At 35.6% G+C, this 13,315-nt stretch overlaps 1 protein-coding gene across 1 annotated transcript in view; it reads right to left on the bottom strand.

Annotated features, from left to right (window-relative positions):
- Positions 1–13,315, bottom strand: part of HMCN1 (hemicentin 1) — a 404,331-nt gene that overhangs the window by 142,798 nt on the left and 248,218 nt on the right. The window contains exon 36 of the mRNA XM_045536051.1: positions 11,155–11,278. Within this exon, the coding sequence (XP_045392007.1) occupies positions 11,155–11,278 (124 nt within the window). The remainder of the gene's footprint in view (positions 1–11,154; positions 11,279–13,315) is intronic.

Below are 13,315 nucleotides of genomic sequence, written 5' to 3'. Positions count from 1 at the left end.
GAGGCTCTAGAGGAACCTCTTCCCTTGCCTTTTCCAACTTTTAAAGGCCATTTCTTCCATCTTTGAAGCCAGCAATGGGTGGCAGGGAGGAGAGATGTGGAGCATTCATTCTTCTCACATCATGTCACTCTGATATTCTGTTTCTCTCTTCCACTTTAAATGATCCTTATGATGATATTAGGTTTATTCAGATAATCAGGAATTATCTCCCTATTTTAAGGCCAACTGATTAAGAACCTTAATTCCATCTGTAACCTTATTTCCCCTTTATGATATAACCTAATATATTAATGTATTCCAGGATTAGGATATGAACATTTTGGAGGATGCCAGTATTTTGCCTGCTCACTAAATAAATAAGAAGCAACAAGAAACACAGCAATGACAACAACAATAAAAACCACAGGGAGAAGAGGATATCCTTTCCAGAGTTTCCACATTATATTATTTTAAATGTCCACTTTTCAACAAAAAATGAAATATGCAAAGAAACATGAAAGCATGGCCCATACACAGAAAAGAGGCAGAATATAAACTGTTTATGATAAAACCTAGATATTGGACTTACTAGACAAAGACTTCAACTCAGCTCATTTAAATACAGTGAGCATTTTGTATTCACATATTCTACCAACCACAGATTGAAAATATCTTTTCAAAAATAACAATATAATAATAAAAATTAATACAAATTTTAAAATAAAGTATAATGACTATTTACATAGCATTTACATTGATTGGGTATAAGTAATCTAGAGATGATTTAAAGTATAAGAGAGCATGTGCTAGGTTATAAGAAAATACTATGCCATTTTATATAAGAAATTTGAACATCCACAAATTTTGCTATCTGTAGGGGGCCTGGAATCAACACCTTGCAGATGCTGAGGGATGGCTACATGTTCCAGAATTATAGGAAACCATGTCTAAAGAACTAAGAAAAGTGGCTGAATGGCATCTCACTAAATATAGAAGAATAAACAAGAGATGGAAATTAATTTTGAAATACCAATTAGAAATTTTGAAATTCAAAAGTGCAATAAGGGCTCAAAAGCATATTTGAACTGGAATAAGAAAAAAAATCAGTGAATTTGAAGACAGGTTAATTGAGATTATCCAATTTTAGGAGCAGAGAAAAAAAAGAATGAAGGAAAGTGAACAGAACCTCTGAGACTTGTGGGACACCATCATGCATAATGAGAGTACCAGATGACAGGAAAAAGAGAAAGGTACAAAAAGACATAGGTAACTATATAAGACAGTAAAAACTGTATGTTTTGTTCATAAACTCTTTTCCCCACTATTGATTTAAAACACAATAGAATAAAGCAATAATTATAATTCTGTGTTGATGGGGTACTTAATGAAAAAAATGTAACTTGTATAACAATAATAGCATAAAGGCAGGAAAAGAGAAGGGAACTATATAGGAACAAAGCATTTGAATACTATTGAAATTAAATTGATATAATTCTAAACTATATTATTATTAATTAGGATGCTAATTGTGATCCTCAGAACAACCACTGAAAATAGAACTAAAAAACAATTTTAAAAGAAGCAACAAGGGAAATAAAATGGCACACAAGAAAATATGAGCAATGAAGGAACAGAAAAACAAAAAATGATGTAAATATTTAAAAAACAACAAATGACAGACATAAATTCTACCATATCAGTAATTACATTAAATGTAAATTGTTAAATGCTCCAATCAAAAGGCAGAGACTGGCAGAATGGATTAAAAAAATTACCCAACTTTGTGTTGCCTCCAAGTGACATACTTTAGATTCAAAAATACAATTAGATTGAAAGTAAAAGGATGGAAAAAGAAATGTGATGCAAACAGTAAAATAAAAAGAGCTGGAGAGGCTGTATTAATATTAAACAAAATAGACTTTAAAACAAAAATTGTTACTAGCAACAAAGTAGGACTTTTTTAATAATATAAAGGGTCAATTCATCACGACATATCAATTATAAATATATATGTACATAATAACAAAGTCCCAATATACAGGGAACAAAAACTGACAAACTCAAAGGAGAAATACACAACTCAACAATGAAAGCTGGTGACTTCAATATCCTACTTTCAATAATGGACAGAACAACTACCCAGAAAATCAACAAGAAAATAGAAGTACAGAAAGCATTTGATCATCTCAACACATGTAGAACAAACATCTGACAAAATGCAAACCTTCAGGATTAAAAATACTCAACAGACTAGGAATAAAAGGGAACTTCTTCTACTTGATAAAGTCTATCTACAGAAAAGCCACAGATAACATCACTACCTAATGGTGGAAAACCTAAAGCTTTTCCTAATACCGGGAACAAGATAAAGTTATCACTCTCCCTATTTCTATTCAATATTGTACTGGTCAGGGAAATTAGGAAAGAGAAAGATATAAATGTCATCCAGATTGCAAAGGAAGTTAAACTATCTGTATATGCAGATAATATGATTTTGTAAATAGAATAGCCTATGGTATGCACAAAAACCGATCAAGCAATAAATGAGTTCAGCAAGATTTTTATACAATATCAATACAAAATCCAAAAATGAAATTGAGAAAACAGTTCTATTTACAGTTGTATCAAAAAATAAAAGAGTGTCCATCAATGGATGAATGGATAAAGAAAATGTGGTACATATGCACAATGAAATATTATTCGCCTATAAAAAGAATTAAATCCTGTCATTTGGAAGAGCATAGATGGAACTGGACTGGAAGACATTATATTATGTGAAATAAGGTAGGCACTGAAAGACAAATATTCATGTTTTCACCTATATGTGGGAGCTAAAAAACAATTGAATCCATGGAGATAGAGAGTAGAATGACGGTTACTAGAGACTAGGAAGGGTAATGGGGAAGAGGGGCTGTAGAGGGGATGGTTAGTGGGTACAAAAAATACAGTTAGACAGAATGAATAAGATCTAGTGTTCAGCAGCACAATGGGATGACTATAGTTAGCAATAATTTATATTTTAAAATAACTAAAAGTGGAATTGGAATGTTCTTAACACTAAGAAATGATAAATGAGTGAGGTGATGGATATTCCACTTGCCTGAATTTGATCATTACACATTGTATGCCTGTATCAAAACATCACATATATCCCATAAATATGTACAACTATTATGTATCCATAGTAATTAAAAATTTTTTAAAAATAAAATAAAATATATGGGAATAAATTTTATCAAAAAGTGCAAGACTTTTACACCAAAAACTCCAAAAGATCATTGAATCAAACTTAAAAAAATAAAGATATAAATAAACAATTGATTTAGAGACCCATGTTCATGGATTAACAGACTAAATATTGTTAACACAGCAATATTCCTCTGATCTACAAATTTAACACAATCTTAATCAAAACCCCAGATGCCTTTTTTTTTGTAGAAATTCATATACTGATCCTAAAATTAACATGGACATACAAGGGACTCAAAATAACAATAACAACAAAAAGAATAAAGATAAAGGACATACCTTCTCATTTCAAAACTGACAGCAAAACTACAGTAATCAAGATACTGTGGTACTGGCATAAGGATAGGCATACAGGCCATAGAATAGAATTGAGATTACAGAAATAAACCCTTACATCTATAGTCAAATGATTTTCAAGAAGGGTGCCCAGTCCATTCAACAGGGAAAAAGAATATTCTTTTCCACAAGTGGTGCTGGAACAAATGTATATCCTCATGCCAAGAAATAAAGTTGGACCTCTACTTCACACCATATGCAAAAATCAACTTAAAATAGATCAATAAGCTATGTAAAAGACAAAACTATAAAATTCTTGGAAGAAGAAAAAAATACATAAATTGGAACTCATCAAAATTAAAAATGCTTGTGCTTGAAAAGACACTATCAAGAAAGTAAAAAGACAACTCACAAGGTGGGAGACAACATTTGCAAATCATTTATCTGATAAGGAGCTAGTATCCAGATTATATAAAGAACACTTACAATGCAACAATAAAGACAATCCAATTTTTTAAATGGGCAAAGAGTATCAATAGATGTTTCTCCAAAGAAGATACACAAATGGCCAACAGGCATGTGAAAAGATGCTCAACGTTTTGGTCACTAAGGAAACATAAATCAAAACCACAATGAGATACCATTTTGCATCTGTAATCAAGAAGACAGTCAATTAAAAATGTTAGCAAGAATGTTTGGAAATTTGAAGCCTCATACATTGTTGATGATAATGTAAAATATTGCAGCCACTTTAGGGAAGTGTGGCAGTTCCTCAAAAAGTTAAACACACAATTGCCACATATTTCAGCAATTCCATTCCTAGGTATATACAAAAGAGGAATAAAATATGGTCCACAAAAAGATTTGTAATGAATGTACAACACCAGCATTATTTGTAATAGCCAGAAAGTAGAAACAATCCAAATGTCCTTCAACTAATGAATGGATAAACAAAATGCAGTATATCCATACAATGGAAAATTATTTATCCATAGAAAGGAATTAAATACTGATACATGCTATTAATATTTTGGATGAATCTTGAAAACATGCTAAGTGAAAGAAGCTAAACACAAAATGCCACATATTGTATGATTTCATTTATATGAAATGTCAAGAATAGACACGTAGAGGCTGAAAGTAGATTAGTTTTGTTGCCAGAGCCTGGGAAATGGGGAATGGAAATTGAATGCTAATAGTAATGGGGTTTCTTTTGGGGGTGACAAATTAGAATTAGTGGAACTTTGGAGTGAGTTAGGCTTGATGGTTATAAAACGTTGTAAACATACTAAAAATCACCAAATTGTACACTCTAAAAGGGTGAATTTTCTAGTATGTGAATTATATTTGTGATCTGCATGTGAATGACAATAAACTCAGAGTTTTAAATGCTTAACTGAAGAAATAATCAGAGGATCAAGGAGCGGCCATAACTGACCTACAAAAATCTCTTATAAAAAATTAGTCTGATTTTCTACTCATTGTATTTCAACATAATTTTAATTTATAGTTTCAGAGGGTTGGGGAAAAAAGCCAATTGCTTTTTCTACTCCAAAGAATTAGAGATAAAAATTATTGCTTAGAGTTTTTTTTTTTAAGTCTTCCATTAAGTCTTCTCAGCCAGACCTAGCAAGCATAAGGGTGTTAACTTAGCCAATAGTTTCAGGTGTCCCCAAGGTAGCCATCATTTAAAACATGTTCTGGAAATGTCAAAACAGGATAGAGCAGCTAAAAGAGGAAAGCTGAAGACTAAAGACCTCTGCACAGAGAAGATATTTGGGTTTGGTTACTAGCACATGGGACAGACAAGAAACAAATGGATTGGACACCTACTAAAATTTGAGAGAATTGTTTGCCAGAAAATTACAATTCTGCCTACAAAAGCCTGTGATGGTTCAATGTCCCGAGCACCAGACACTGAAATAGATTTCCAATGTTAGCCCATACAATATCTATAAGAAAAACTTCTTTCTCATTTTGAGGTGAAAAAAGTAAATACAAATATAAATTCCATTATTTCCCTCTAGCATTTAAATAGATAGTCCTGAATTTAGGAAAACGTTGTTCTAAACAGAGCATTAGTAAGGTAACAATAAGATGCCTGTATTCTCCAAACAGGAGGTTAAATTCCATTCAATTTATTGGTTATTTTCCCTTCTTTCAAAAACTGAATGTACATATCATGCCAAAACCACAATACCTTCTTCATGACAAATAGTGAGCTATATTCTACCGTTACTTTAACTACTTAGGGCAGGGTCCCCAACCTTTTTGGCACCAGGGACCAGTTTCATGGAAGACAATTTTTCCACGGACCAGCAGGGGGGTTGGTTTTGGGATGATTCAAGCACATTACATTTATTGTGCAGTCAAACCTCTCTGCTAATGATAATCTGTATTTGCAGCTACTCCCCAGAGCTAGCATCACCACCTCAGATCATCAGGCATTAGATTCTCATAAGGAGTGCACGATCTAGATCCCTCGCATGCGCAGTTTACAGTAGAGTTCACACTCCTATGAGCATCTAATGCCATCGCTGATCTGACAGGAGGCGGAGCATATGCAGTGATGTGAACTGTGGGGAGCAGCTGTGAATACAGATGAAGCTTCACTCGCTTGCCCGCTGCACACTTGCCACTCACCTGCCACTCATCTCCTCCTGTCCATCCCAGTTCCTAACAGGCCACAGACTGGTACTGGTCCACAGCCTGGAGGTTGGGGACTGCAGGCTTAGGGCATGAATGGGCTCTTTTAAATCCTGGTTAAATTTCAATTAATATGTAACTTATCCAAAAGTGATTTTGGTACGTTAATACTCCCTATCCACTGAAATTATGAAATACTGAGGAATAAATTAATCTATACCAAGAAGATAGTGTAGTTCAGTCCTGAACTCAAATTATCCATGAAAAAAGAAAAGAAAATTCCTTACAACATTCCCCAGTCTCCTTCAGGCCACAAGTGAGCTATATTAAACAAAACACAGGAATGATAGAGAAACATTTTTTTGAGTGAGTGTTAGCAGATGTTAGCCAAGCAAATACTTTTAAAAAATAAAAATGAGGGGTACTCTATGAATGCTTTTGCCAGACTACTAATAGAGATACAAAAGGGTTCCTGGCCAATAGGAGGACTTTAGATATCTTTGTCAAAATGGTGCAGTGAGAAGGGCCAAAAGTCTAATATGTGTTTGGCCAAAACAGTCTTCATGCTACCCTTTCCAGATGTTGACTAGGAGCTAGGCACTAGGCAAAGATTTTCAGGTGTATTCTTTTATTTAATCCTCACACAACTTCCATGAATGTGGTGTGTTATCACTGTCCTTCCCATCTTGCAGATGAGGAATCTAAGTTTTTACAAAGTTAACATCTAAGCACAATGTCCTGCAACTATTAATTGGCAGTGGGTAGGAACCCAGATTCCAAGCTCATACTTTTAACCACAACATTCTGCTTCTTCTGAGCACTTCACCTTAGTTTATTTTTTCCTAGCAAATAATTATGTGCAGATAAAATGAATGCTTGAGCTATTAGACTCCAAATAATCATTTGCTCATGGAAACATCTGCCTCACTGGCAAATATTTGAGGCTTAGATACCATTTTATAGTTTGGTCTAGAAAATAAAAACTTCCAGAATTATGAAACTTTGATGATCAAAAAAAGACCACCTACTGAGGGCTCCTGCTTTTTATATTAGACAGAACTCCCCACTGGAAAGCCCCACGAGAATGCTCCTCTTCTCATGGCTTAGTCTTCTAGTCCAGGAGACAATGCATCCTTCCTGCAGCTTTTGAAAACACCTTTTTGCTATGATTAAAAGAATGGCAGTATCTAAGGTCTTTTTATAAGAAAAGAAAGTATTAAACAAGTGTAATGCTGAGTATTTTAGGATTGAACATTTTTGGATGAAAACTGTAGAAAATGCATATTTGCTGAATCTGTTATCTATCAATAAAGATTGTATTAAAACAAATCCTAACTTCAAAATAACTAACCAACTAGGATTGGTTAAATAAATTAGTAACTGAACTAAATTAAATGACGATTGCTTCCTTATAGATTTTTTTCTATGCCCTTCTAATATATAGCACCAGAATTGGATGCGATACTTTGGAAGCTTTCAAAGAACAAGAGTATTAACAGGTCTAGTTCCTCTCTTGTTTCTTTTACTACACTTCTACTACTAGCTTCTAAGATTGATTAGACTTTTACAAAACTAAATTCTCATATCTACAGTAACTACAGCAATCAAAATCCAAATCCAAATCTAAATCCTCAAGTATTTCAATGTGTGGTGTCTTCAAGCTGCTCTTTTCATATCCTATTGTTACGTAGTTTCTCACATCATATTAACTTGTCATGTTAACTGCTTAAGTCCTTTTGATGTCTATCATCAACTAAGGTCTTTTAAATTCGTACACTTTTTTTAAACATCTCCAATTATCACTGAAGTTGTTCACACAAGTGTTAAAGAGGACAGAGTCAAGTTCGGAGCCTCATGCATCCAATGCGATGTTGCCGTCATGAGTGTTAAGACAATATGCCAGCTTTTTGTCCAGATTCTAGTCACATGCACTTAGCCAAAGACTTCCTCCAGGCTCATCATAATTAGCATTAGATTAGTTTACTTCATCATCTATTCTTTCAGGGAGATGAACTGTTATCTCACAAGTCAAGATCATATTAAATGAAACGTTTTAAGATACTATAGCTTCCATTCTATGATTTATACAAAAAGATCGTTTCATATTCCTTCTCTGATGTGGCAATTTTTTTAAAAATTTCAGCTTATTATGGGGGTACAAAAGTTCAGGTTATATATATTGCCCATGCCCCCCCATCCCCCCGAGTCTGAGCTTCAAGTGTGTCCATTCCCCAGACAGTGCACATCGCACTCATCATGTAGGTATACACCCATCCCCTCCCCCCACCCCCCACCTCTGTCTGATACCCAATTGGTGTTATTCCCAAATGTGCACTTAGGTGATGATCAGGGAAACCAGTTTTCTGGTGAGTACATGTGGTGCTTGTTTTTCCATTCTTGGGATACTTCACTTAATAGAATGGGTTCCAACTCTCTCCAGGAGAACCAAAGAGATGCCAATATCACCGTTATTTCTTATAGCTGAGTAATACTCCATGGTATACATATACCACATTTTGCTAATTTTAACAACCATCACAATGACTAACTTTCTGTTTCTCTTTCTTTTTACATTAACCCAGATGTTTTCCAGACTGATCCCCTTCTCTCTGATGATTTTCCAAGTAGAGGTGCACCCTAATTGCATCTCCTGCCAACAACATTGTTACAATATTCAGATAGCAGGTTTACAGACTTGGGTTCTCTTAGGTACCAGTTCTTGTTTTTCTCTTCTGTTGTTGCTCTTTACTTGATGGGATACTTGATTTCTTTCACGGACTCTAGTTTTCAGTCACTCTTGACTACACTGGCAAGCCTCTAGGCCAGTCTTTAGTGTCTGGGCCAATGTTTCTCCAAATACTGGCTCACAGACCACCTGCATCAGAGATGTTATTTCAGGATATTTGGGACTATATTTTTAATATGCAACATGTAAGACTTTTATGAACAGTGATGTTTAAGAGCCCCTTTTCTAGGCAGATTTGTCCCACTCCTGGAGACACACATGCTGTTTCTCATTATAGAGCCTTCATTTAAGTATTTTAAGCCAGTCTAGAGAAGAAAACATCCTTCTTTTTGCTAACATCTCATAGAGTAGAAGTGAGAAAAGTTAACTGCTACCATTTATTAAGTGCCTGTGAAGTGGGAGATATTTTACACCTTTATCTCTAACCCTCAAAACCACTGTGGAAGTTAGATACTCAGAGAAAGTAAGTGGTTTACTCAAATTAACATACATCATGTACAGCATAGAAATTATGCCAAAATTGGCCTCACTCCAGTGCCTGAGATGATTGCACTATACCATGGTATCCCACTTAACTATTTTCTCTTGGTCAAAATAGAGGCCAAGTAAGAACTGAAATTGATGGGAAAAATAAACAGCTTATGTAAAGAGGAGAGAAGGAGTCTCAGGGAGGGGAAATAGGAAAGAGGAGAGAAAGTTCGCTCCCAGCATACTCTTAGATGCTATAGAAGTCTGAGTAGATGCCAGAGTTGGCTCTCAAAGAGTATTAGGAAGAGATAAATGGATTTACGAGGAATAAGACAAATGCAAGGCAACTTACAGGAGAGCAGGGTCAGCCTGTCCCCTACCTCCTAAGCACAGTGAGACGATTCCAAAATGATTACATTCAGATATTGGTCTTATAATTAATTATTCAGTGAAAGAATAAAGGCCCACATTGTGTGTGTAGCCATCCATAAATTAGGCGTTCATATTTGGGAGACTGGGAAAAGAATAAATTGTTCTATTGGAAACATTTAGGAAACTGACGATTTGCATCTTTTAACCAATTGATTCAAATAAAAGAAAATATGGAAAAAAGCAAATTAGAACGATTCAATATCCAATTCAAACCTTTTCAGTATTTACTCTTTCTTTTTTTTTTTTTTTTTTTGAGACAGAGTGTCACTTTGTTGCCCTGGCTAGAGTGAGTGCCATGGCGTCAGCCTAGCTCACAGCGACCTCAGACTCCTGGGCTTAAGCGATCCTACTGCCTCAGCCTCCCAAGTAGCTGGGACTACAGGCATGCGCCACCATGCCCGGCTAATTTTTTCTATATATATTTTAGTTGGCCAGATAATTTCTTTCTATTTTTAGTAGAGACGGGGTCTCACTCTTGCTCAGGCTGGTCTCAAACTCCTGACCTCGAGCGATCCACCCGCCTCGGCCTCCCAGAGTGGTAGGATTACAGGCGTGAGCCACCGCGCCCGGCCCACTACTCTTTCATTTCTTTAAATATTTTTTGACTACCTACTATCTACAAGGAATTAAACTAGGTGCTAGGGCATTACTCTAGATTAAATTCCTCAGTAAATGCAGAGTGAACATATAAATGAATGATTAAATGAGTAAAAGGTCAAACAAGCAATCATATGAATTAGAGAAAATGAGTAATGTGTACATGGAAATCTTGAACAGCTTTCTGTAACTGTCCAGCTGAATTAGGGAAGTCCAAGCCTCCAATTCTTGGCCTTTTTTGATGAGCCTCTAGAGAACCGAAGACTTATATTCAAGGTCGTGCAGTCTTTCAAGTTTACTGTGAAGCTGTAATATTAATGAGGTGCTCCATGACCACCCAAAGTTTTTATTAAAGCACACAGGAGAAGATCTTGAGCCCAGGATACCTTTTACTCACAAAATCCCTCTCACAGGCAGGTGTGAAAATTACAGACAAGACTAAGGAACAACGGCGCAACTTCTATCTTTTCGACAAAAGCCATCTGTAGAAAGTTATAAGTTAACAGAATACAGATACTTTAAAACATGGGATAGTGTATTTATTTATTTATGGGCTTCAGCACATCTTATTTGACAACCTGAAAACTGAAGTTCTTAATATGAGCAGCTAGAATTATAATAATGTAAAAAAAACTAGTTTTCTTATACAGACTAAAATAAATGCTTATTTATTTTATACTGTAGTTTAATAAAAATGAGCCCACTAAGTTAGAAAAAAGCCATAGAAATATTCTTTTGTTAAGACGTGGAAATTACATTACCATGCACGTGCAGTTGAATGTGCTGCTGTGTTTCTCCAGCTGCATTGGTAGCCACACATGTATATCTGCCAGCATCTTCTAACAGGGCTTTGGCAATTTGTAGAACTCGACCAGAAGACTGTATCTAATTGGGAGCAGAAAGCATGCAAGAATTCTGTACTTTATACTTGGGCTTGAAAACATTCACTGAGATAGAAAAATTCATTTAAATTTATAATATCTAATTATATTTTCATGCCAATATCCCAATTATCTCTTGATAGATTAAAGCCAGATCACTTCATCATGCACAAGAAAATAGACCAATTTCATTGAAAACCTTTTGTTATTCATTGGAAAACACAAAATAAAATAACCTAAGGCCAGACTGCTGGTATAGTCATAAAACTCCACTGTATAAAAGACTTTAGCACTGAACTATGAAGTGTGCGATGAAAATTTAAGCTATTTGAAAAAAAAATGGCACATTTATATAACACTTCATAAATACTTTTTAAACAATAATCTTTTTTGATTAAATGGTCATGGGGGCCAGAAAAATGATAAAATGTTCAAATATGAATAATTAAAATACAGATAAATTTCTTCCTGACTGTTTTTCCTTATTTCCCTTTTAAACTTATTGCAACTGGCCTCCACCACTTTGAAACTGGAGATTCAGAGGTTATTCTTTCAAACTGATTACTCAGAAGTTACAAATAACTTCCAGTCACAATATCCAGCACCCTATGTAGTAAGCTCATACTCTCTTCCACCACCTACAGCATTTGGCATAGTTGACTACCCACTGCTTGAAACCCTCTACTTTTTGGGTGTAGATAAGCATTCCCTCAGTTCTTATTCTCTGTCTTAGAAGATTTCTTTACAGAATCTGCTTCCTCTTCTTGTTCCACAAGCAGGGAACATGGCTCTCTGACAGTTTTCATTCAAACCCATGGCATCAATTAAAAAACCCTTATGCAGACCCCTAAATTTACAGCTTTAGCCTCAACTTATCCCCTGAGCTTTGAACTACACTTGTAGTTTCAGCTACATGATGGACAGGTTAGTATGTCAAATTCACCATATCTAAAACCAAGCTCATACACCTATCTCTAAAACCTGCTTCTCACTGAATGTTCCCAATCTTGTTTAATGGCACCCACTGTCTTTTCAGTCATCTGGGTTTTGGAGTCCACTTCGACTCCTATTAATCATATCCTTGTATGTTTCTCAGATCCCCTGTTTTCCATTTCCACAGCCACTGCGGGATTATAATAGCTTCTTAACTGATGTTCCAGTGTCTCCAACCTCACCAACTGTTAATCTATCTTGCATACTGTCGCCAGAATAAGTTGCTTAAAATGCAAATTTGATCCTTTTACCAGTACCCCTTAAACGCTCATTCATGGCTCCCCACCCTGCCCGGAATGAAACCCAAACTCAGCATAGCTCTCCAGGCTCACCACATTCTGACCCCAAATGACCTTCTCTCCAAACTCTGCCATGTAAACTACCTCTTAACCGATTCTCCATCCCTACTATAATAAACACATTCATACATTTATATGTATGTCTCTGGACAATTACACACGGCCTCTATATGCCATAATTTCTTAAGGGTCTGAAGTGGGTCAGCCCTTTCTCCTTTTTCTTCTTTTTCTTTATCCCTCCTTGGATTAACTCATCCATGCTCATGGTCTCAAATATTATTGATGTGCCACTATCTCCAGCCAGATCTCTCTTCTGAGCTCCAGGACCATATGGGCTCAATGATCTACTAACATCTCCACTAGTTTATTTCAAAGTCACCTTAACCCCCAGAAGTTTAAAACTCAAATTACAGTTTTTCCCCCTCAAATTTGTCCTCCTGAAGAGGTGCCTGTCTCACTGGATGGCAACACTATCCATGCAGTTATGTAGGCTGGATTAATAGGGGTCTTCTTTGACGCATCCCTCTCCCTCACCTTTCATAAACAATCTTTCACCAACCTCCAGTGGCTTAACTAATAAATAGCTTTCAAATCTATCCAAGTATTCTCATCTCCATGGTCAGCATCTAAGTCCAGATTTCTATCTTTTCCTTCTCGTAGACAAATGCAAATAGGTTCTAACTGGTTTCTACACATCTGCTCTTGGCTCTTTCAATTTACCTTTTTGGAAGGGGTCTGGGTAACTACTT

This window comes from Lemur catta, chromosome 23 (assembly GCF_020740605.2).
Source record: "Lemur catta isolate mLemCat1 chromosome 23, mLemCat1.pri, whole genome shotgun sequence".
In the NCBI taxonomy this organism is placed as follows: domain Eukaryota; kingdom Metazoa; phylum Chordata; class Mammalia; order Primates; family Lemuridae; genus Lemur; species Lemur catta.
This window is presented reverse-complemented; position numbering and strand designations above follow the sequence as displayed.